At 43.1% G+C, this 25,306-nt stretch overlaps 1 protein-coding gene across 2 annotated transcripts; it reads left to right on the plus strand.

Moving 5' to 3' along the window:
- Nucleotides 1-21: 21 nt before the first annotated feature.
- Nucleotides 22-18,586, plus strand: fam120c (family with sequence similarity 120 member C). 2 transcript variants are annotated; one of them, XR_004212715.1, is made up of 18 exons: nt 22-2,281; nt 4,298-4,544; nt 4,709-4,791; nt 5,314-5,442; nt 7,055-7,157; nt 7,288-7,352; nt 7,694-7,968; nt 11,499-11,661; nt 11,757-11,840; nt 11,981-12,152; nt 12,966-13,215; nt 14,073-14,187; nt 14,512-14,721; nt 16,010-16,244; nt 16,525-16,660; nt 17,387-17,450; nt 18,023-18,348; nt 18,424-18,586. XR_004212715.1 is itself a non-coding variant. In XM_031845044.1 (17 exons), the coding sequence occupies exons 1-17, from the start codon at nt 1,763-1,765 to the stop codon at nt 18,290-18,292; spliced, it is 3,120 nt and encodes a 1,039-aa protein (XP_031700904.1). In that variant the 5' UTR covers nt 23-1,762; the 3' UTR covers nt 18,293-18,586. The 2 variants fall into 2 exon arrangements, 1 of the variants encoding a protein (XP_031700904.1); XM_031845044.1 differs by having other exon boundaries at nt 23-2,281; nt 18,023-18,586.
- The last annotated feature ends 6,720 nt before the right edge of the window (nt 18,587-25,306 follow it).

The raw sequence follows: 25,306 nt of genomic DNA on the forward strand, positions 1-25,306 counted from the left end.
CTCACTCACTCTCTCACACACACAGAAGAAACTATATTTCTCCGAGAGGATGCTCGAGAAGTTGAAGTCATTCTAGCTAGCTTCGTGTCGCCATGGTAGATCAAATAGACAGCCTCGAGGGCCCGATGGCCTACTTAGTTTCAGGTTTTGTTCCCCCATTTTTTTTCGTGGCACTTTTTCCGTCCGAGAGCACTGTGTTGAACCACCGGGAGGCGACAAAAACACAAGATTTAACATGAACTGTCGCCATTCTACCTGTTACACCACTCAGTAATGTATCTTCTAATAGCTTTTTAATCAATGTTTGATTATTACATTTGCTGATCTTCATTTCTTATATTTCCACTGCTGTATTCAATATTCGGTAGCATCAGTGTTGGCATACCGTAACAGCAGTTCGATAGCGTTATATTACGATTATATCGCGTTACATGTTGATATGCAAGAAGCGATATGATCAGAATCAGATGGGTAACGGATAAAATAACGCTGTTAGTACTTGAATCAGTTGTGGGCCACTTGGAAAAATTCTACTCTCCGGCTTTTTTATCTTCGTCAAACCGTCGGTATCCTCATCCTGGTAGTTGTAGTTTTCTTCTGTTTCCCATCACATCTGTTCTAGTTGGACGTGATACACTTGTTAGACTACATTTCCCAGCATACCCTGCGGTCGCGCCTCCTCCCTCCACTCTCTCCGCCTTCCCTCCCACTCCACTGGGCCGCGAGGAAGTCGCAAGATGGCTGATGTCGCTTGGAAGTAATGTTCCCCTCTGCAACATGAAGCCGTGAGTGTGGAAGAAAGCGAGGGAGGCACCATCGGGCTTTTATTTTTATTTTATTTTAGTTACTTTTCTTTTATTTCGTCAAACATCCATCTCATTCCGCGTCGTGTCCGCCCCGGACTTGTCTTCGGGAGTTGACGCGTCAAATCACGCCGGGGACCCTGCCAGCAGCTAACAGCTAACCACACAGTTAGCAAATGTTAGTACAGCTAGCCAGTCAGCCGGGGACGTAGCTTGTTAGTTTCTTTTAATTGATATTCGGAAAACCCGCGAGCCAACGAGCTACCAGTACAAATGTGCGGAAATTTGCCTGAGATAGTGCAGAATAAATGTCAAATATTTCAGCTGTCACACTAAAAAATAACGATTTTGCAAGCTGCTCGGTTCAACATCATGTCCGCGAACTGGCCATCCAGCCTGTGGATTGCTAACGTTAACTAATGCGCAGTACTGCATCTGTTTCATGTGCACAAATCAGCAGGATAACTATTGTATTGGCATTTTTCATTCAAATCCAACCACCTTGCTGCATTTCCGTTATTTGCTGCCAACTACCTGTTTGAAGCTGGTTATGTTGAAGCCAAATTATGGGAGCAGGAAATGTGTTCAACTTTTTCTGGCTGTAGGTAGCTACACTGGCCTTGCTGGCATCTCACCAAAAATCCACCGGGATGGACACTAAACGGAGCACCCACGCACAAAACTGAGAAATTGTCATTTATATATATCACGGGATAAGTAGAATACCGATTGCTGTCACACGTGTACACACGTGCACGGTGGCTCATTTCAATAGTCTGGGTGACAGATAGTTTTGCAGGGTTCACTAAAGTACAGTTAGTCATTACATCGGAGACCAGTTAGCTCGCCTAAAGTGCAGAGCTAGCTCCGGTCTCGCCCCACATCACATTACAAACACGGCGTACAGAACGTATTCAGAGCCCGCTCCCGGCCAGACACACAGGCTCAACAACACCGTCATGGGAGTGCAGGGTTTTCAAGAGTATTTAGAGAAGCGGTGTCCCGGGGCCGCGGTCCCGGTGGACCTCCTGAAGCTTGCCCGTACCGCGGCTCGCCAGCCCCCTCACCACCACCATCCACACCACCACCACCCACATCACCCCGGGCCCATGCCTCCCCCGCCCCCGCCTGCCAGGATCCTAATCGACGCTGACTCCGGCCTGCAACGCCTCTACGGCGGCTACCAGACGGACTGGGTGTGCGGGGGCGAGTGGAACGCCATGCTGGGCTACCTGGCCGCCCTGTCGCAGGCCTGCCTGTACCAGGGTGGCCTGGAGCTGGTCGTGGTTTTCAACGGCACACTGGGAAAGGAGCGCTGGCCCGAGTGGGCGCGGCGAGCTCAGGGCCAGCGACAGACGGCGCAGCTGATAGTGAACCACGTCGGCAGCAAGGCCACCCCGCCTCCCCGGGCATGGTTCCTGCCCCCGGCCTGCCTCAGCCACTGCGTCCGCCTCGCGATGTTCCGCTTCCGAGTGCGGGTGAGCAATATGTGTGAATTATGACTGTTTTGAGTATTGTGGTCGTATGGCGTTCTGTTCATTTAACACTTGCCCTTTTCTTGTTGCACGCCCATTTAGCAGCTTACATCATCCAGCGCCCTTTTTAACTCCTTCCAGTTGGGGAGCAAGTGCAACTACTGGCCCTCACCACTGAAATGAGTCGATCTGTAATTGTGTTAATATTATACATGCAAATCAAACAGACTGCCGTGCCTGTAGTTGGCCTGCTTTGCTCTCATGTGTTGGTCTACTGGGTGGAGGAAAGTGTCCAGTGCATATATGAAGCAGCAGCTATTGGCCGAACCAGTCTGTACATTGGTGCAACATGACCTAGTTTCGCTAGACTGTATGTTACATAACATGAACTCATTGAACCTTTCATACGTTGTTGGAGAACTGCTGAGTGGTGATAGACTGTAGGTCCCCATTGCCTGTCAGCGGTACATTTGTAATGACTTATTTTGTGCATTTCAGATAGATTGTGATTGAGAATATTACGGAAATATTTTTTAAGCATTAAACCTATTGGCACAATAGTATTTGCTTAGGTGTAAAATTATAGTAGGTGGGTGTGCTATATTCTCCTTACTCAACTAATATAGGGCAAAGAATAGCTCAACATGTTTTTGAAAAAGTAAAAGTGACTGATAAAGTTATGTTCAAGGCCTGCCATAAATGCAGCAAAACCCCTGATTGCCTTTCATGGTTCCCTACCTTTATCTTTACCTAGCTGTCTCCTTGCTTGTGATCTACCTTCCCATCTGCTTATATGGTAGCATTAAGAAACACTGCCCTAGTGTATTAAGAGAAGATAGGGTAGAAAATCCCACCCACATTACAGTAGAATACATTCTGATGATCCTTGTGTGAGTACAGCATCATTACTCACAGTTCCCATGTGTACTTATTGTTTTTTTTCCTGCCTGCATCCTGAGTAACAGTCCTATTTCTGCAACTTCGAGTATCTCACCTCTGCCTGAATTAAACATTTACTCTAGTCACTGCTGTTCCTCTCTATGCAGCTTTCTTGTCCTCAGCTTTACATGTACTGCATGAATGTCTAGTCTGTCTATTTGAATTTGCACATCTGGTTGTTAACACTGGTGATTAGTTTTAGTTGTTATTGGTGAGTGACACAAGAAATGTGAATACATTTGAACAAGTCGTGAAACAGTTTCCTCATAATCAACCGTGCCTTCACTGCCCCATATTGCATTCATTTGAAGACAGATTTGATTATCAGCTCATTAAATAGATTTTTAACGGAGTAACTTGAATGTAATTATTTCGTTTTCACACTGATTAACACAGAAGTTCTCCTGCTTGCTCTGTCTGGCGTAACCGTGCACCTCACCCACCCATTGGGTTCTGCACGAGTGTGCTCTTAGGCCATGATGTCGCCTGAGGTCCAGGTATCTGCATCATCACCAGTGATTTGGAACTGATTGGTGCAGCACAGATTTTCCACAGATGTGTTTTAGCGAGGGCTGTGGAGCTTTAGTATTGTGATTGTATACAAAGTATCAGCTCAACTGTCTGTGACCTCTATCCTTATCATAAACTGAGTATATCGCAGCGACTGCTAGCCTGGTAGCTGATCAGTTTCACAGATGCCCGTCCATCTTGGGCAAATCTCTACTCTGTTAGGATCCTATTTCACGGTCTTTATTAAGTTATTCAGAAGGGACTTCAGTTAAGTTTAGAGAGCTCAAAATCCTCTCATAGGAGAAGCTGAAACTGCATAAAATTGGGCATTTTTGCTTAAAAAATTACATAAAGACTTAACAAAATAGTTGCAGAGACATTTTCTGTTAAAGTGATAAGCAAATTAATCTAAACTACTGTGCTGCATTACTTGAAATATGACGACAACATCAAAATCTGACCCATGTCAAACCAGGTTACTCCTGGAAAGGTATAAACCGTTTCAAACTCCGTCTAGAGTTAGTTTTTCTATGACCCAGCAGACTGAGTTTGTCCCCTCTGCATCCACAGGTTGTACAGACTTTGGAGGACCACCACCAGGAAGTGCTGTCTCTCTACAGGGACTTTGGATTCGCCGGCCTGATTGCTCAGGATTCTGAGTTTGCCCTGTGCAACGTACCCGCCTACTTCTCATCGCACGCTCTCAAACTGAGCTGGAATGGCAAGAACCTGACCACACACCAGTACCTGCTGTCTGAGGCCGCCAGGCAGCTCGGGCTGAAGACACAGCACCTGCCCTGCTTTGCTGCTCTGCTGGGTAAGGAGTGTACACACACGAATACACCAAATCAAACGCGCATCCCACATTTCTCTCACTGAAATACACACACCTACTTGTAAGCTGTTTTTTTGGCGCCCATCGTTGTCCGTTGTCCATGTTCATTTACGCAGCAAACATTTGAAAGAGTTTCTGTCTCCCAGGAAATCATATTCTGCCTGATGAGGACCTGGCTGCCTTCCACTGGAGTCTGCTGGGACCAGAACACCCACTAGCTTCTCTCAAGGTCTCGTATTATTATCAAGTCCAAAGACCTCGGCCAACCTCAGCTTAAGCTGTGAGAGTATTTGCTTCAAGAATCATGCAGTACTGTATATTTAGTAAAATAGTGACATGAGCTCTGATTTACCTCAACATGTGAAATCTTTTCAGTGGTTTGGGGACATAATGCTTTTCCATCAATAGAAGGCTTTTATTGTGAAACGTGCATCCTAAAATCATGAAATTGATTGAAATATTTTGAATGAATGATTAAGTTATTGGAATAAAATGTAGTTAATTTATCAGGAGAAATAATGTCCCAACAATTTCACACCACAATAAAAAATATATTGATATTTTTGTCCTCAGAACATCATATTATTTTATTAAACTTCGTCTGCAAACATAAAACTTGTGTGAAGTCTAAACTTTGCACTATTTTTTAATGTTATTTAGACTATGCGATCTGTACTGTTATCATTTTTTTGACCATCATATGCCAACCAGGTATATGTGGATTAAAACCTTTGCACTGTTCCTGTCTTAGGTGCGAGCTCACCAGTTGGTGCTGCCGCCCTGCGAGGTGGTGATCAAGGCCGTCTCAGAGTATGTTTCCTCCATCAAAGACCTGGGAAACCTGGACGCCATCGCCAGAGATGTCTTCAAACAGTCACAGGTGGGCGGTGTGCCCCTTTGTCTGTGATAATTACTGATTAGTTTCTGCTAACCTCTTTATTGGGCTTAATTTGAATTGATTGAAATAGATTTACATGTTTCATTTCTGAGCGTGCATTCCGGACTGCTGCTGATGGTTAAATAGGTCATCACTGTTGACACAAGACCCTGAGTCAGCATCTGCACTTCCTCACACATCAGTGTGAACCATAGCATTGCGCTACACTTCATATACATCCATGTGCTTTACAGGATTATGTAGTTTCAGTTCATCAGAGCTGCGTTGTTGGTCTCCAGTATGTTTATGATTGAGCAAGTAGGGTTCAGTAGCAGTTTATCAAATCCTCATCCCGGTTGAATCTCGCTAAAACTTTACTTGATGAAACAATTAGTTGATTCATCTATCGACAGAAAATTAATAAACAATTTTGATAATTGAATAGTCAAATCAAAAAATACTAAAAATGTAGTGGTTCCAGCATCTCTAAAGTGGAATATCTGATGCTTTTCTTTGTCACATATGACAGGAACCTGAAAATCCTTTTTGGTTTAGGACTGCTGGTTTGAAAAAACAAGCAATTTAAAGACGACGTCAGAATATTAATTCCACTTTATCTTTTAGCCAACGTCAGCTAAATGAATCTACCGTGTTGCACATACCTTAAAACTGGTAGTACTGTCTCCAGCCACGGCTCTCAACTAACTTTTGTCATCTAAATCCCGGAACCGCCCAAAATATACAACTAAAGCCGCCCCTAAATGAATATGGACCGTTCAGTCTAAATGTATTGTTAGTTTGAATCATTCAAAGGGACCTTTTAACAAAAATAACCTCAAAAGTATTTTTTTATTTTTTGTTAATGAATTTATGATTTATTCAAAACAATGTTTTTAATTTTATTTATCAAAGTAATTTTATTGGTGTGTTATTTCTGATTTATATAAAGGGTATTGTTCTTTCAAATGTCATCACATTTACTTTCATCCTCCCCGATCCTCTTATTTTCGGCCCCAGAAAGCCATGTGATCAAAACTACAGATCTACAGCAACTTGATATTCTGTAGTTAAATGTTTAAGCAAAATATTCAAAGTGAAGTGTGCACATTTGAGGCGCACTGCCAGGATGTACAGTGAGTTCAGTAAACAGCTGATTCTCTGAGTTACAGCAGTATGTCCTTCCATAACATTATCAGTCTCAGAAGCCATCTGTTGACCGATTTGTTGGAATTGGACCAAAAAGGGATAAGTCTGGTGTTACTCTACGAACTACTAACAAGTGTTATCTGAGCATCCGAAGCCTGATATATCTTCTTCCTCTGCGCCATAGAGCTCCATTGTTGTTCAAAAACAATTACAAACACATTAATGAGCCACACTGTTGCATTGAGTGACATGTTGAGTGGCACTGCTGTTCACTTTCACCCAATCCCACATATACTGTCCTTCTTCTAGAAATACTCCTCAGAGCAACGAATGTGTATTCATCCGCTGCTGAAAATAGTCCCCAGAGATTGTTTTCATAGGATCTGTTGACTATAAGAAGGAAATATTGCTGTCCTTACCCTTTAACAATAACTAAGCAGTCAACATAATGCTTTCTTTCCTTTTCTAGTCTCGTATGGAGGACAAAGTGGAGCGATTCAAGAAAGCTGTGGAGTATTTCTCAGCTGCCTCCAAACCTCGCTCGCCCAACATGGGGCCTTCCTCTTTCATCTGTGAGTAGTAAAAAAAAAAGTCTAGAGAACAGAACTAATAATCGTTATGTTATCATTTTCGGCTCACTAAATATGTATTTATGAGAAGAAAATGTTCATTCTCATCCATGTTTTTTTTTTTTCTGCTTAGTACCTGGGTTTGGATTTGGGGGACCACCTGGCCACATGGGACCTATGCAGCCTGGAAAGAATCAGGTAGATTCCTCAGCCTGGTGATCCTTTGTTCCTCTTTGATGTGTCATTGGTTGTCTGGTCTCTACACGAATCTACATGTAACAGAATGGATTACATTTTTTCCCCTCTTTGAAATCCCTTTGTGGCATGTGCTCATTTAGGGCGAAAAATTGGCTGAGAGAGACGGAGGGTGCAGCCCTTCCCGTCCCAAATTCTCCCACCAGCCTCGATTAGATGCTTTGGGTTAGATCTGAAATAAAATAGGACAGTAAACGACATCTCCCCCCCCCCCTTTGCTCCGTCTTTTCTCTCTTTTTTTAAATCCATTTTCCTTTTTTCTGTTCCTCTCCGTCCAATCACAGTTCCCTCCTCCCCAGATGCCGGGGTTAAAGCCACCCTATCAAAATGCTCCATATGGACCTGGCTCCGCCCCTCTGTTCCTGAACCCGCCGCCACCATCCCAAGACTGCAACGATTCAATGGCGGGCAAGATGGGCTTCTCCGATTGGTCGGCTCCATATGATTCCACTCAGGGGGGAAATCGATTACCCAATCATCACACCACCACTCAGTCTGTTCCCTCTCCGTCTCCTTCATCGTCATCGGATGGAGATGAGCCCAACGACAGCAACACGAAGTAAGATACAAAGTTAAAACTGTTTGGGTTTTATCTCCCTGTGTTCAAGTGAAAAGGGGGATTGTGGCATTTTAGGTGGAGCAAAGCATTTTACAGAACACATGTTTTGACTAATCACAAGGAGAGCTTAGCTTTCATGTTATGTGGAAAAAAGTAGAGAAAGTGCTCACTGACAGGCTTGTAATTAAAGATTTGTGGCTCATTAGTCAAGTTATTTATTTATTTAAGTCCAGAATGCTTTTTATTTCTGCACAGCTGCAGATAAAGATTAGGCTTCACACATATTATAAGTATTATACTATCTATAGAATAAGACTCCAGTGGTGGCTGCGTAGGATTGTTTACGACTCGTGTGAACAATTTATTTCGTCGATTAATCAATCATCGGAAAATTGATCTGCAACTATTTTAGTAATTCTGGTTTCTTTTGTCCTCCACATGTGTAAACTGAATATTTTGGGGTTTTGGATCAAACAAGTCCCCCTTGACTTCAGGACAGACATTTTTCACCATTTTCAGATTTGTTTTCCATTCATGGATTAATTGAAAAAATAATCACATAAATCAATATAGAAAATAATCTTTAGTTGCAGCCTTATTGTTGCCTAATTAAGAGCACTATAATAAGTATTTATCTTGTCATTTCTTCAGTTTCTTAAACCAGGAAACACTGAATGGGTACCATATACAGTTGTGTGAAAAAGTGTTTGCCCCCTTCCTGATTTCTTATTTTTTTGCATGTTTGTCACACTTAAATGTTTCAGATCATCAAACAAATTTAAATATTAGACAAAGATAACACAAGTAAACACAAAATGCAGTTTTTAAATGAAGGTTTTTATTTTATCCCCAAGACTTTTGGGAAAATACTCTGTGGACTGACGAGACAAAAGTTGAACTTTTTGGAAGGTGTATGTCCCATTACATCTGGCGTAACAGTAACACGGCATTTCAGAAAAGGAACATCATACCAACAGTAAAATATGGTGGTGGTAGTGTGATGGTCTGGGGCTGTTTTGCTGCTTCAGGACCTGGAAGACTTGCTATGGTAAATGGAACCATGAATTCTGCTGTCTACCAAAAAATCCTGAAGGAGAATGTCCGGCCATCTGTTTGTGACCTCAAGCTGAAGCGCACTTGGGTTCTGCAGCAGGACAATGATCCAAAACACACCAGCAAGTATACCTCTGAATGGCTTAAGAAAAACAAAATGAAGACTTTGGAGTGGCCTAGTCAAAGTCCCGACCTGAATCCGATTGAGATGCTGTGGCATGACCTTAAAAAGGCGGTTCATGCTCGAAAACCCTCCAATGTGGCTGAATTACAACAATTCTGCAAAGATGAGTGGGCCAAAATTCCTCTACAGCGCTGTAAAAGACTCATTGCCAGTTATCGCAAACGCTTGATTGCAGTTGTTGCTGCTAAGGGCGGCCCAACCAGTTATTAGGTTTAGGGGGCAATCACTTTTTCACACAGGGCCATGCAGGTTTGGATTTTTTTTTCCCCTTAATAATAAAAACCTTCATTTAAAAACTGCATTTTGTGTTTACTTGTGTTATCTTTGTCTAATATTTAAATTTGTTTGATGATCGGAAACATTTAAGTGTGACAAACATGCAAAAAAATAAGAAATCAGGAAGGGGTCAAACACTTTTTCACACAACTGTATGTTGTTGTTGCTGAGCTTCTTCTAATGTCAGATGAGTAGGGGTGCAACGGATCACAAACCTCACGGTTCGGTTCGGATCACGGTTCTTGAGTCACGGTTCGGATCAACAAAGAAAAGGGGAGGAGACAAATATAACTTTGCTTTCCATTTATTAATTAAAGAACTTCAAGAACACTTAAAGAAAATAACTTTGGGCTATAGTCTTAAATAAAAACAAAAATATTGATGTCCAATTTGAAACAAAATTAAATAAATAAATAAAACATTCAAATATACTCAATTCTGTTAAGTTTAAGTGCAACATGAGGTATGTTGATACCCTCGTCCTTTGATCAATGTTGAAAGAAAGAAACAGCCAGTGAGCTAGCTTACACCGTTTCAACTGAACTGAACTGCTAGGCAACAACTTGGGTCTATGTTTACTTCCTGTCATTCAAATACACAATAATGTTACATTACTGTGACATTATTTTCAAAAAGATGAGGATATCTACATTGTCTGGAGTGAGGATAGACCTTTCTGTGGTGACTGTGATATTACTATTGGGCCCGTCTAGCTTCCACTCTACTGCTTCTGTCAGCACCTGCCCCAGGTGTGTCTGTGTGACTCTCACAGAGGGGGCGTGTCTGCAGCACCGGGCTAGGAATCTCCACTCCGCCGTGGTGAAAGCGGTCACAGTCTTTTCCTTTTCATAGAGGCGTGCAACAAGCTTCACACTGAAGTGGGTGCGTGAGTGGATTTCGTAGCGTGGCTCAAGCATTTTAACCAGATTTTGAAATCCTTTGTTTTCCACACCGAAGTGTCTCCTGTCGCTGACAGACGGGATGGTGGCTCTTCATATGTGTGGACATGCCAATATATTGCCGTTGTCGTGTGTCTCTCTTTAAATAATGCCTACATACCGTAACGGGGGCTTCTCAAGTTCCTCCGCTCGCCATGACTTTCGGCGTTAAATGCGTTTAACCTGCTCTGGTCACGTGAACACACTACTGCTTTATATCTGTTCACTGACACTCTGCATTGATATTCGGGGACTTGTTACTTGAAAAGGAACAGCAGCAGTAGAACTTTATTACACACTATGATGATTAAACTGTAAAAAAAAAAAAAAGAAAATACTCAATTGATCCGCGGTTCACGAGTGATCCGAACCGTGAGTGCTGATCCCTAACCCCACTACAGATGAGTCTAGTTCAACGCGAAGGGAAGAATGACGTTAAAAAAAAACATCCCTTCGTCATGCGCCCTGTGTGTCTCCAAAGAACATAAATATACACATCCGAAGCATTAAAGTGCTTTATAAACTTCTGCCACTCGCTGGAATTTGATTTCGTCTCGTGGGTCCTGATGATGCAGAATGACGATAGCCAAAACTGTCAAATCAACGAGTTACCTGTCAGTCTGTATAACTTAACTCCTCTTGAACAGGAACCAGACCAGAACTGAAATGCAACAATATAAAAAACGTTCCCCCTTGGATTAAATGAAATTAACCAAACTACAGCTGTGAAAGCACCCTTATTACAGCTACTGAGAGGAGGATGGAGGATCAGGGCGTCCCATGATTTTTAAGTTTTCACATGTTTTCAGTCTTCCAGAAATAAGGTTTAAAAGTCTGAAAAGGGACAACTTGGACTAGCGTGTTCAATTTCTGAGAGCCTTATGCTACTGCCAATTTCCTTTTGCTGCAAGAGCAAATATTGAAACAAAGTGAGCAAAGAACACAAACGTGTTTCATCAGCTCAAAATGTTTTTGAGGAAATGCTTCCTCAGCAGAAACAGTGATATTGTATAAACGCACACACCCACGATTGAATGCCAGGCCACTTTGATGAAACACTCATAAACCCTTTCTGTCAGCCATTTGACGGACAAGCCCTCTCGGTGGGAGGATCCTGCTGGAAGGGTGGGCTCAGCCCCTGGAGACGGTTCACAAGGCAACGGGAGCGGATCACACATTCCGTCACTGCTGTCTATGGCGACACGCAGTCACATGGACATAACCACACCCCCTCTGCCTCAGGTGTGTGTCCATGAGAGATTGAAAAAAACACATTTTCAAACCAAATGTTTGTTAAAAACTCACCATGTTTCCTGTTTTTTTCCCCCTGATATCAGGTCAGTGCTGAGGTTCTTCGAGTAGCTGAGCACAGACACCGAAGAGGACTAATGTACCCCCAGATTTACCACATTTTGACCAAGGTAAACTGCTTTCCTCACTTATCTTTTACAAGGCCCCTAAGTCATCATCAAATAGAGATGGAGTTAATGTATCGACGTCGTCAGAGCCACCCTGTAATCTCTCTGTCCTTCCTCCTCCCTTCACCCGCTGCACCCGGCAGGGAGAGATGAAGATGCCAGTGTGTATAGAGGATGAGTGTAACGCTGAGCTACCTCCTGCCTCTCTGCTGTTCCGTGCTGGCAGACAGTATGCCTACGGCGTCCTCTTCAGTCTGGCTGAAACTCACCGCCGCCTGGAGAGGCTCGCTCTCCGCAAGAGGGCTCCCCTGGAAGGTAGGTCCTTAAGAGTAGATAGAGGGGAGCAACAAGGAGGACGGATTGTTGTTGGGTTTTTTTCTATATATATTCACATTTATTGAGTGGTGGAAAGTATCCCAAGCACATTGACTCAATCACTGATTGATTTAGAATTGCTATTTGAGTGAATTGTGCTTAGAGTTGAGCAGTCTGCCGCTGGTCGCTATATGTAAGTTCTCTCTTAAGTTAGGCTACAAAGCCACACTAAACGATACTTTTTCACTTTCTGTGGCCAGTCAGGGAAAGCACTATTCTTAATGCAGTTTAGTGAAGACGTTAACCAGCCTCAAGGGGCCATTTGAGGAGCTCCAATTTTTGGCTTCATAAAATGTGGGGAAAAAAAGAGGTTAGATTGTTTATGGTTGTTTATCTTTAAAAGGCAGCTCAATATTCGCTTCAGTTGTTACATGTAACGTTGTGGTAAGGCGCACTTCCAAGAATCGTACAATGTCTGACCAAAAAACCGAAGCAGTCGAAAGTGTCTGCTGAAAGAAAGGTCAGTTCTTTTCCATGGGAATTAAACCCCGACTTCAGGACATCGCTAGCCAATATTAGAGAGACACACTGAACCCTTTCCTGCTCTGTCCCTGTTAGCAGCTTTGGAGGAGTTCTAAGCGACATGATTAGAATAATATCGCAACACTTAATGTATGAGTCTGCGCCAAAGCCCGGCACTGAAACACCTGTATCACTGTATCTAATTGATTGCATCATTACATTGGTTGCATCAGTTATTTTAAACTAAACCCCGTACATTTTTAACACACTTCTCTTGCCTCTGCATTACAGTTCCTCCAGTAATAGTCAAAGAGTGGAGCAGCGGTAAAGCCAAGTCGGCCCTGACTCCGGAGCTGGTCCCGGCCCTGTGTTTCCGGGAGTGGACCTGCCCTAACCTGCGGCGGCTGTGGTTAGGTCGTGCCAGTGAGGACCGCTCCAGGAGAACCAGGGCTTTCCTGGCCTGCCTACGCTCTGACTGCCCAGCCCTCCTCAACCCAGCACAGGTCCCACAGCATCTGCTGCTCATGTGCTGTGTGCTCAGGTATGATGGTGCTCTACACCGCTGCTGTTTAGTTCAGTTACCTAAAGTGTGTGTGTGTGTGTGTGTGTGTGTGTGTGTGTGTGTGTGTGTGTGTGTGTGTGTGTGTGTGTGTGTGTGTGTGTGTTCCTTAATACAGTATGAGCTTTGCAGGAACACCTTCGTAAGAATAAAACACTGGCTTTGTATATTTCTATTTGAACATTTGTGCTCAGTTCTTTTCACCGTGCACTACAGCTGAAGTTATCAGTCGATTAATCTGTCGGCAGCAATTTGTGTATATATATATATTGGGAATTTCTGATCTTCCACTTGGTAAAAAAGAAACCTAAAGCTACACGGCTGGTGTTTTCCACACGTTTTTGACGCAACATGTGAATGTTCCCATTAGTGGATTGACAGTAAATGACAATATGAGTGTGATATCAGTGGGTAAGTTAAACGTTCTCGTTGTCCATAATTTTGACGGACAGGGTTGTAAAAATTCCGTCAATCTATTATTACTCATCACTTTAATATTTTTAGGAGAAGACCTCTGTGTGATTTTGATGCAAACTAAGCAATACTTCATACATACTATGCTTCTCAGAGTACATTGTGCATCTTCACTGCAGAGATCTTAATCTAAACTGTTCTGCTTGCTTGTCATGAGTGATGTGGACATATTTAATATTGCGCTGATCAGTCTTACCATTGGAATATGGACTGTTGTGTTATGTCATTGGACACAATTCTAAATGAAAGCCATGTAAGGTTATTGCTGCATACAGAGTGCTAATCCTATCAATGTATCTGTAGACGGGTACACTGTAGCTCTGTGCTCCTGCTCTAACGTTAGTGTTGCTTTCCTTCTCTTTCAGGTATATGATGCAGTGGCCTGGAGGAAGGATCCTCCAGAGACATGAGCTAGATGCCTTTCTGGCTCAGGCTGTTTCCAGCCAACTCTATGAACCCGACCAGCTACAGGAGCTCAAGGTGAGACCCCACTCCTCACGTCCTCATTGTTGGGCAATCAGTGTTTGGGTTTCTGCACACAAGTATTGCACAATTCAATTTTATTACTAGTGTTCTTTTGTGTCGGGCACTTTGAGTTGCACAGACTTTAGTTGCTGAAAGATACGAATCTTCCTGCACCCCTAAAGACTAATTTAAGTGATTTTGGTGTTACAAGCTACATCTCCTGTGTTCAATACCTCATGATTCACATTAACTCTTCTTCCATCTTTTCTACGACTCGTATCTGTGAACTGCCTCCAGTTTAAAAATTTTCACATTTTTCATTTGTATATTTGCCGTTAGGTGGAGAAGGTGGATTCCCGCGGCGTGCAGCTGGCGTCTCTTTTCATGGCCGGCGTGGACACGGCGCTGTTCGTCAACGACGTGTGCGGTCAGCCGCTGCCATGGGAACACTGCTGTCCCTGGGGCTTCTTTGACGGCAAACTGTTTCAGAGCAAACTGTCCCGGGCTGCTCGCGACCGGTCCGCCCTGCTAGACATGTGCGAGGGTCAGGTATGTACAGTATGTTATCCTGTGTGATGGATGTGTGTCTTTTTAACGAAGTTAGAAGTTAATAAAATTTAGTTCATAAAATATATCAGTGCCTTCCCTGTTTGAGGGCAGTAATGTCCAAATCAAGTTAGTTTGGCCCCGATCCGGGTCCTTTTATTTTGGGTATCTGCCAGTTCCCAATTCGATTCAAAACGTATACTTACCTTTCTAGTTATGTATCGTACACCGTGTCCTAACTGAATGCAATGCCAGCAAGTGTCGGCGACAAAATGTGATTGATGGCACTATTTTGTATTCTCTTAACTGGCTGCACGCCGCTTTGACCTGAACTTTTGTTAGTTTCTGTTTATTCCTATCTCTCGCTTTGAAAGTGCCGCAGTGGACGAGGAACGGCTGATTCGTGAAGTCGAAAATATCAGTGGTTCTCAACTTTTTTGCCATGTGACCACATAAAATTCCTTTGGGTCCCCTTGTTGAAGGTGACAAAAGTCTTTCCGTTTTGATCTCTAAACTTCTCAGATTGTCTGATTTGAATAAATGTTTGATACTCAATGAGGTAAAATAATCCCAAAACTTTGAGAAAATATCAATATTAATGCAGATATATGGCAAGCCCCTCAGATTTATTTGAGGGGTCCCAACCTCCATTACACTACAAAAACCTAAATAAGGAGGCAGCTGGTTGGAGTAGCCTTATTAAGGTAAATGTCCATCACTAATAACAACCTACTTGCTATTGGCTATATTGTACGTCATTTCTAGTAAATATCACAATATCAAACGTGTGTTTTCTAAAAAGTACAAACGTAGGAAGATAGGAAGTATCACCCATCTTTTAAGTGGTTATATCTCCAGTCTGATCTTGAGCACACAGCTGATAGGTATGTGGTTTGTTTACATGATGTAATAGAAGGGAATATTTAACAGATTCAGTGTGGACCGAGAGCGTCCGATGTCCGATAGTCAGACGCTTGCATTCAGATAAGACATAATATCACACACTGAAATAACAACTATAGCCTTATAAATTCAGCCCAACTTTTTCCAAATGATTCAAACTATGAAGTTGAAATGAATTAAAGTTGACAGCTCTGCAAACATGCCGGGGTGGATAAATCGCTGGAGAGTCGAGTAAAGAAAGGAGTGGCACTTGATCGGCCATGATGTGGCTCAGGACAATTCTGCCATTCAGTATCCCCTGCTCAGATGTTCCCAGGCTGTGAGATGGATTCACACTAATCACTCTGTAGCTCAAAGGCTCGGTCACAGTTGTCTCTCTGCTCTGCAGGAAGAGCTGGTGTCCAAGGTGGAGAAGATGCGTCAGGCAATCCTCGAGGGCATCAACCTGTCCCGCCCTCCTCCTCCCCCTCCTCTCCCACCTCCTGCCTTCCTTCCCCCTACTATGGTGCCCCCTTTCTACCCCATGCCTCCCCTCTACCCGCCTCGCCCCATGGGCATGCCTCATCATCATCACCTGCATCATCCGCATCACCCGGCCCAGCACAGACCCAGAGCCTTCCCAGGTACAGAGATGGTTTGTTTCTCTACGCACGTTTTTAAGCATACTTTTAATCAATGTAGACATTCTTACTTTGCCCTAATTTTACACTACACACGGTCTAACAGCTTTTGAGTATGTATTGTGTTCACACTGGAAAAGCTGGAAAACCAAGTTCACTCAAATTAATCAGTATGAACTCTCAATAAAACATATGCTGTTGATGTACTCTATTGTTGTACATTGCAATGCATAAAGGAAGGCTCAGTATCGTCACTTGTTTTTTTTTTTTTTTTTTTGTTCAGGCCTTCAGTCCATCCCCCCTCAGGGAGGGAAACTGGAGATAGCTGGCATGGTGGTTGGCCAGTGGGCTGGGAACAAGCCAATCCGTGGAAGAGGAGGGTTCAACATGCAGGTGGTGTCAGTGGGAGCAGGGAGAGGGTGAGTAAGAGTGTGTATTAATGCTTGAGCATAAATGCTTGAGCGTGGTGCTAAGTTGGTACCCTGGAAAGCCATTGTTATCCACAACTTTGTACAGGCTCTGGTCTTGGTCTCTGGACCAAGTTATTTCCTTTGACCGTTCAGAGTTGGTTGAAGTTTCTGTTGGTCAGCCAAAATACTTCACCTTCGTCTTCACCTTCACCAAAGCCAATAATCAAGTTATTAACTCCATAATGTGGCCAAACGCCGTCCTTTTTTAAGATAAAACCAGAGATAGTGAGTGCGCATGAGATGCGCGGATTACAGTTATATCTGCAGCATCGGGCGTTTAGGGTCATACAAATTATCATTATGATTAACAGCGGATGGCTATATAAAATATATACAATATTAATTACATTCACGAAAATGTAAGCCGAGCAGAGGTGCAGTCCATAGACGCTGTGCACATTTACTCACATTTACTCCTCTGTTAAGCTTCACTGTCAAGCTTATTAACTACAGTTAGTTTTGCTGCCTAAATTAGTTTATTACTGCGTTTACAATTACTGGAAGCAGTTTCTTTCAGAGCGTGAATGTGCTTTTTACAAAGTTCTCCAGAGTTGAATAGAAGTGAACTGACCGCATGGATTTACTTTGCTACCAATTCTGTGTGAAGTCTGAACCGCCGGTGGGATAGAGCCCTGGAGCAGACTATCTGATCGTCTTTCTGTTTCTTCATCACAGGAGGGGTAAAGAGATTCCAGCTAAAGTAAGGGCGGTGAAAAAGCCACCTACCAACAGAACACAGGTAGCAGACCTTTATACAAAGCTCTTACATCTTGTACATTTTTCAACATGAATAGTGGTCACAGCTATAAATTCCCTCTCTGTCTATCACGTTCACACTTGCCATCTTGCCTTCGGGTGTTATTTTTTTGTGTCTTGTTTTATTACTTGGGTCTAAGGGTTTATCGTCTCGTATACATTGGTTATAAGATTGCAAAGCATTAAGGGGTGCTCTACTAATACATCAACTTGTATCTGTTTGTGAACATGTCCATGTGTCAATAGTGATGAGGGGGTAAGAGTCAGTCCACACAGATGTTCAGGGAAAGGGTAAAACAGATACAGATGCACAAGGGGTCGAGGTCATGCCCGTCCATGTGCTTCAAGTTCACATTGGCCTCAATTCAAACTCGGAGGGAGGAGCAGCAGACCCCGACACATATATCTTAACGTGTACTTCCCATAATTCAACACTTATCATGTTACACGGATAGAAATAAGGAAAGGTTGTTGAGGATATACATGAACTGGTATTGTTATAAATCCTTGCCTCCTGCTGTTCTGTTAAAATTCTGTCCGACTGTCCTCCTCCAGACGTCGCCACCCCCCCCATCCAGCAGTCCCCCAAAGCCCTCAGAGGAGGAGGAGGAGGCGGCCTCCACGCCAGAGGTTGCGACCCAGCAGCTGAACGGCAGCTCAGCAGCCTCCGCCATCGGCCAGCCCTTGGATGATCTGGCCCACCTGGTCCAGCCAATCCCCTGTGCCTTAGCCAGCAGAGACAACCAATCAGACGGGGTGGAGGTGGAGGCCCCCTGTTGCCTTGACGACTGCCCGTCAGACGGAGCGCTACAGAAGGAGGAGTAATGGGATCCTTCACGGGATGCACTGCTCTGAGAGAGTCCTCTGTGTTTGACTGCCTTTCCCTGTTTTTGTAGCCCTGCCTGCTAGCTGTGCACGTGATCACAGGGAGCAGGAGGTGAAGCTCCGCCTCCTGCTCCCTGTGATGAAACAGTTAGCTGTTACTTCCTTCTTAGTTTTCTCATGTGGTTTTACATTGTTTTATGAAGAGAGGTTTTCTCCATGACTCTGTAATCGCCCCACCCCTCGAAAAATCCTAAACGCCTCCCTCCCGCACTCAGAGTAAAATAAACTTGAACCCCCCCCCCCCATTACGACCCGCCACTCAAACGAGCCCCCCTTCCCATCTTAAGTATGGGTAACTGTAAGGTAAAATGTCTTATTTTGTGTTTTTAATGGTCCCATTGTTTGAATCTCTGCACACAGATGTTAAGCGTGCGGCTACGGTGACAGATGTGGTTTCCATTGTCGGCCTGGTTGCCATGGTTGGTAGATGTGTGTTGATGCGGTTTGTTGCCGTCTCGTGTGAGGTTTGTCTTACATGGATACAGAGAGATGTTCGGAGTTTGACTCTGGATAATGTGAGTTAGATTTTAACAAAGTGATGTACCATTCTTCAGTGCAGTGCCCCCCCCCCCCCCCCGGTACTCTAGCAGCACTGCTAAACACACAATGTTAGTATATTTACTAGCAACATACCCCTTTATTGATTGATTGATTGGTTATTTATCACAGGAGCACTTCTGCACATGGTATTGGCGTGATATCTTATTTCAACCCATGTAGCATAGCCTAGTGCTTAGCACTCAGAGACCCCATGACTTTATGCACCTTAAGTATGTAAGATATAACCCCGCTCCTCCAAAAGAAAGTGCATTCTTATATTATCTTCCCATCCCCCCCTTTGTCCCTTTCTCCCAACGCTTTGATTGTATTACCCCAACAGAAGCACTTAATGTTGTATTTACATATAATGAATTTGAACAAGCCCCTATATACAGATGAATTGACAGTCTGAGCCTAAGTAAATCATTATGACATGTAGAACTACAGTTAAAAGGTAGAGATCTATTTGAGAGACGTCAGAATGTGAACGGAGTGGTTTCAGACAAAGAAGCACTTTGTTTTAAATAATGTTAAACCACACTGGACCGTCTTCTACCAGGTGATAAAGAAATGAAAACGAAAAAACTCTTGAAGCACCTTCTGGAGTTAAGGCCAAAAAAAAATAGTGATACTGCCCAGAAAAAGATGGAAATGAATGCGTGAGGGTTTGGGTAACTACTGCCAGGCAGAGTTTCCTCAGACTGACCTCACGCGTTCATGCATGACCTTTTGCAATGAAGCTGAAAGGACCCCTGATTCTCCACATCAAGGATTCCTGGGAATCTTTTCAGATTTCTAAAGTTATTTCCAAAGTGTATTTAAAAAAAAAGGCTAGCCCATTGAGGCAGCCGGTGATATAAAAGGGGGTTTGGCGACTATGCCTCAAAGACCCCCACCCACCCACCCACCCCACCCTCTGGTGGTTGAGTAAAGGTTGTCATGATGATAGCCCAACACCACAAGCTCTTGCCCCGCAGAGCTCTGGTGTGTCACTTTAGACCAGCAGGAAGCACTTCCCTGCCCTGAAGTACCTCCGCCGAACGAGGGCGGAGGCTTTACATGTCGGATCACATGTCACATGACGGGAGAGAGGGAGGCCTCACGGCGGACTTAAGTGTGCCGCACACAATCTGAGACTTCTAAGATAATGAATTGTTTTATTAGAGCACTTATGTTTGTAGAGAATGAGACATGTCCCCCAATAGTAGGTTTCATCTGACTACGGAAATACAACTTACCAATAGCCGGTAGCACAACTGCAGATGTGAAAGCAGTAGACCGACAGATACTGCCCGAGAGATGCTGGCCACGAACATTGTAATCTCTATAAACTTCCTGAGAGAGGTTGAAATGAGCTCACCGTGTTAAACAGAAACAAAGGCAAGTCAACAAAGAAGCACCTTATTTTCTTACTATGTTGATGACTTGTGCTCGATCATGTGCAACAACAATTGACATGGCAAAAAGAAAAGCTCTTATGAAATGCTGTTATGAAGGAAGAAACCCTGACTATATATATATATATATATATATATATATATATATGTGTTGGTGTAGTCGCGTCAGACATCCCCTCAATTCTGAACTCAACCATGACAGTTGACCCAGCCTTGAGCGTAGGCCTACGCTCATCATCACAGGGCCGCGCCGCCGTCTCTTACACCAAATGAAACCAGAGGTCTGGACTGACTTTATAGCCGTTCTTGGTAGGGATTAAGCATACAAGTGCTGTAGGTGTTTGTAGGTTAAGAGTAGGTAACAGCGCCGGGCTTAACACAGGACCGTAATACAGACACGAAGACTAGGCTAGAGAATATAGCTCCACTGGCCGAAATACTAAGTCTAGAATTACTAGGAGTCATATACTTAACTGCTTTCAACTTTTGACATTAGTACAAATATGTGTATTGCAACAGTACATTGTTAGAAGATGTCTTTTCTGTGGCGAGCCAGAGTGTGATCTGGTATACGATACCCTCTCTCGATTCGCTCGCCAGATAACATTTACAAACGCACACACACACGACAAACACACACGACAAACGGGTATTCAGTTGCATTTGTTACCACCAGCATTCTCTCTGCTTTTGTGCTGAAGTGATTTTGTGCAGTTTCAGTTCGCAGTGGAGTGGTCGTCGGTTCATCAGAGATCATTTTTGGTAACACATTCTACTGATCCCCCCCCCCCCCCCAAAAAAAAAAAGACAAATCCCACATTTTCAAGTTTGCATGGATTTAAAATACATGTTGCCAGGTAGGCACAGCAACGGCCATCTACACACAGCACTCACGCAAGACATTAACACACACGGATACATAGATGTTAAACCCTGAGTTACACAGTAGCTAGTATGGGGGGAAAAAAAAAAAAAAAAAGTCAACACAATACATGATGTAGTGTCCCTCTCTCGTCCTTGTCTGTTTTAGTTTGATAGATATTTGATCAGTGATTTTTATGCTTGTTACCCTACCCCCCTGCTATGACACTTTTTCTCTGCCCTTCCTCCCCCCAAATGTTCATTCACTTCTCTCAGCCCCCTAATCTTCCTCATCGAGTACATGCATCCACTTACAGACACTCACCACACCCACTGATTCCCATTAAAAGCAGTCGCATACACGTATATTTTACACACAGGTTAACCCCCCGTTACTTCCTATATTTCAGTTCTCCTCTTTCAATCTTATCACCTCCCTCTCTGCCTCTCCTTTTAGCCCTTTTAGGAACGTTTCTATTGGCCGTTTTTCTCTTTCTCTTTGGGCTGCCCCGCCCCTTAATCAACCCAACTAACAGTAAAGGTTATATTAACGTTGATAATCAGTTTCTGTATGTATCTAGCCAGAGTCTGGAAAAAAAAATCAGAAAAAAAAATCAAAACGGTTTTATTCAATTGTGCAAATGTGTTTTTCTTACTATTTTTAATGTTATTACATCTTCTAATCTAATCCTTCTACCATTGCTTCAGTTAGTACTGAAATACGCTTAGCCAACCTAGAGATTTGAACTGTAATGATTGCGATTTTCCTTACCTGTATTTTATATGGCATCTTTAGACCACCGTTTATTATGTACGTAAGTAAATATTGCCCATTTTTTCGAAATGAAAATCGTTGTCTGCACTATGTTATGATTTTCATAATATCCCTGATAACAATTTCATGTTCGACTCATTATCAATCTAAGCTGAACTCTGCGCCCTTGCACAAAGCAGCAAAATGTCTCTTGTAAACACCTGAGAACCAAAGTACACCTAGCATCCCCCGTATACCCCCGATAAAGCCCCCTCCCCCACTCCGACATCGACGGTTTGCCCCCAGAGTAACAAGTTTTCTGATGAATATATATATATATATATATATATATATATATATATAAAAAAATGACATTGCAGCACGTGTGATTTATCTGACAAAGTCAAAGTGAGGTAGCTGTGTTTTTAAGTGGGGAGACAGACAGACAGGGAAGGAAGGAAGTGTGTTTGTGTTGACTGAGTGAGCGAGTAGGCAGATTTGGACATGTGACCAAGTGTTTAGGCATTGTTGGTGAATTCCCCAGCTCCTGCTCACACTCAGTCGCATCTTCTTCCATTGAGTGAATTCAGGCTGCGTGAACTACTGCACACGCTCAGATCGACACTAATACACAGGAAGGAACAACACTCGACAAATATGCTTTCTGTCACGCTGGGGTTTTGGCGCCCTCTTTTGCGTTTTTGTTTTTTTTTTACATGTAATTGTTGTGCTCTCTCAAAAATGCCTTCTAACGCCCCAGACTCAGATCGACAGAGCAACTCATTGCTGTACTAAGCTTCTTCATACGTGGGCACGGAGGCTGCTGAAAGTGGATGAATTCTCCTCAAAACACAAATCTGAGATTACTTGGTGTCCTGATAGATGTCATAGTGCAAGCAAGAAATAATTCACCTGTATGAGGATGAAACAACTAGTCTACGAATAGATTAGAACTTAACTTAACTTCCAGCTTTTCTTTAAGATCTGAAACGATTCATCAATTAACCAATTAGTCGATTGACCAAAAACAAACTGACAAAATCAAAAACATGGCTTATGGAAATTTTGACATTTTCTAGACTATACTATGAGTTTGTTAATTGGGAAAATAATCGTTGCAGCCTTAAAACACTCAACAGATTACAATCCATCGCTTTGAGCTTTTATGATCCATAAAAAAAATGTATTTCCAGTTTCTTGTCTTGTCTGGATCGCAGCTGATGTGTCTTGAGGAAAATTCATCTTCTTTGTGACTGATGATGAAATGATACGAGTTATGATAGAAGCATCCTGCCTCGCTTCCTATCAAATGGGAGCGCCTCTGTAGAGCTCGGCAATGTTAAAGAGAACCAAAAGTCCCAGAATAGAAATGTACTATGTTGTATTGTGGAAGTCAAACAGTATTATTGTCTGTCATACAGAATGTGGAAAGGAGTCATCCGTTGTGTTGTACCTGTTCTGATATATTTGCAGGATTCTCACAGCATTTTGTCCAGTTTGAGCAAAGGTCCCTGATCTGTCAAGTCTCTCTCTACACTGCCACCCGCCAACCTCAACAGCCCCCCAAACTCCAGTATAATCCCACCCCCTCACAACCCTCCAACGGCTGAGTCCCAGTAAGGGGCTCAAGTTGATCAGTATGGGCTATTGTCATGTTGGTCAACTGTGCCCTCAGCCACGAGTGTACCGATGCATGTACCCAGGGCCACCCGAAACTACCTGTGCAGCAAAAAGGGTTCAAATTGATCCATAATACTATTGTTATAGAAATATTATCATCATTATTGCTTTTATAATTATGGTTGGTATAATTTGTCATCATTGTTAGCATTATGGAAGCACCGGACAGTTTGTGGAAAGACAAGAGAAGAAAAAAAAGAAAGCTTTTTTTTTTTTTTTAATTTGTCTGGCTGTTGGTGGTCTGATCTCACTCACAGAGGGAGGGGAGGAATGGTTCAGAAAGAGACAAAGATGGCAGTCATGTTTGTACTGGTTGGGAAATGACTTACAGTGCTGAAATAAAATTTATTCTTTTAGTAAAAAAAGTATTTCTTGTGTCCGGTGTCTTGATTTTTTTAAATTTACTTTGGCTTTGATTTAGAAAGATTAGACGCCAGTATGCTCACTAACATTATAAAAGCAAAGACACCATTATTTGAAATGAGCTGAACACCAAATTGTGATTTGAATACGAGTGGAGGCAGATATATTCAGATCCTTTACATAAGTAAAAGTACCACACTGAAAATACAAGCAAAAGTATGTACGTATAATCTCAGCAAAATGTACTTAAATTATAACAAGTATTCCCCGTGCTCTGTTTCTAGATTAATAATAATGTTGCATATTTGTTGAACTTTACTGTTATTTTAACTCATGTGCATGCTAGGGTGTGTTTTTATTTACAACAATGCACGTTCTGTGACAATCATGTTTATAGTGTCGCTATACTGAGAACCACGTATAAAAAGTAAACTTCATGTTTCAGCTATTACCTAATTAAGTTCTGCATTAAAAATATCACCCAATATACTTGATATATGGTCTGTGTGGCTTGTTGGGGCAGTTTGCACTTGAAGTCTCGTTCTGTGCGCTCCCTGAGCCTTTATAGACCGTAAATCTCGCGATATTTAGGCATGCCGGCAGGAACCACTGAAAGATCTCGCTCCACTGGGAAAGATGGCTGGTGGGTGATACACAGAATCCCCTGGGCTCACATGAAGGCTTGAGGTGAACCCATGGGTGACCTGCTCCCAAAGAGAAGACGAGCAAGAGTTAGGGTAAAGTACCTTGTGACAAGATGAAGAGAAAATGTTGGCCGGAATAACTGAAGTTTGGCCGAACTGTTAGTAGTAAATTTGTATGGCTCAATTAAATCAGCGTCCATGATGAAACAGTCAGAAGTGCTAAAAAAAAAAACGCTATTGCTGTGTACTTATCTTACTATTTTTATTCTTTAAAGGTCACCATCCAGCTTCCTACTCATCCTACCCATCGCTAACACCCACTTCTTAACATGGCAGCTTTAGTCCCCCATACTTTCAGCTTGCTAGTTAGTTGCACACGGCCCCCTAGAGTCTAGATTCGCCACTGACACGAGCGTGACGTAGCGAGGCCTCGTTTGGGGGGTGGTCACGTGATATTTTTTGGCGTGGTGAAGCGAGGCATCGAAACATCTCGCTGCGATACTTCTGTTAGGAAAGGTCGACACTTAGTGTACGAGTATATGCTGCATTGAGCGGAACATCACCAACCGTTACTGGTACAGATCAACCACTTGGGAGCTGCGCGCGAAAGACTGATGTGACAGCAGGACTGAGAGGTCGAGAACCGCCAATTCCAGCTAGCTGTCAGCTAGCTTGCGAACACTATTGGGCTAGCTAGCTGGCTAGCTCACTTCAA

Source organism: Anarrhichthys ocellatus, unplaced genomic scaffold (assembly GCF_004355925.1).
Source record: "Anarrhichthys ocellatus isolate YVR2014 unplaced genomic scaffold, GSC_Weel_1.0 scaffold5, whole genome shotgun sequence".
Taxonomy (NCBI): domain Eukaryota; kingdom Metazoa; phylum Chordata; class Actinopteri; order Perciformes; family Anarhichadidae; genus Anarrhichthys; species Anarrhichthys ocellatus.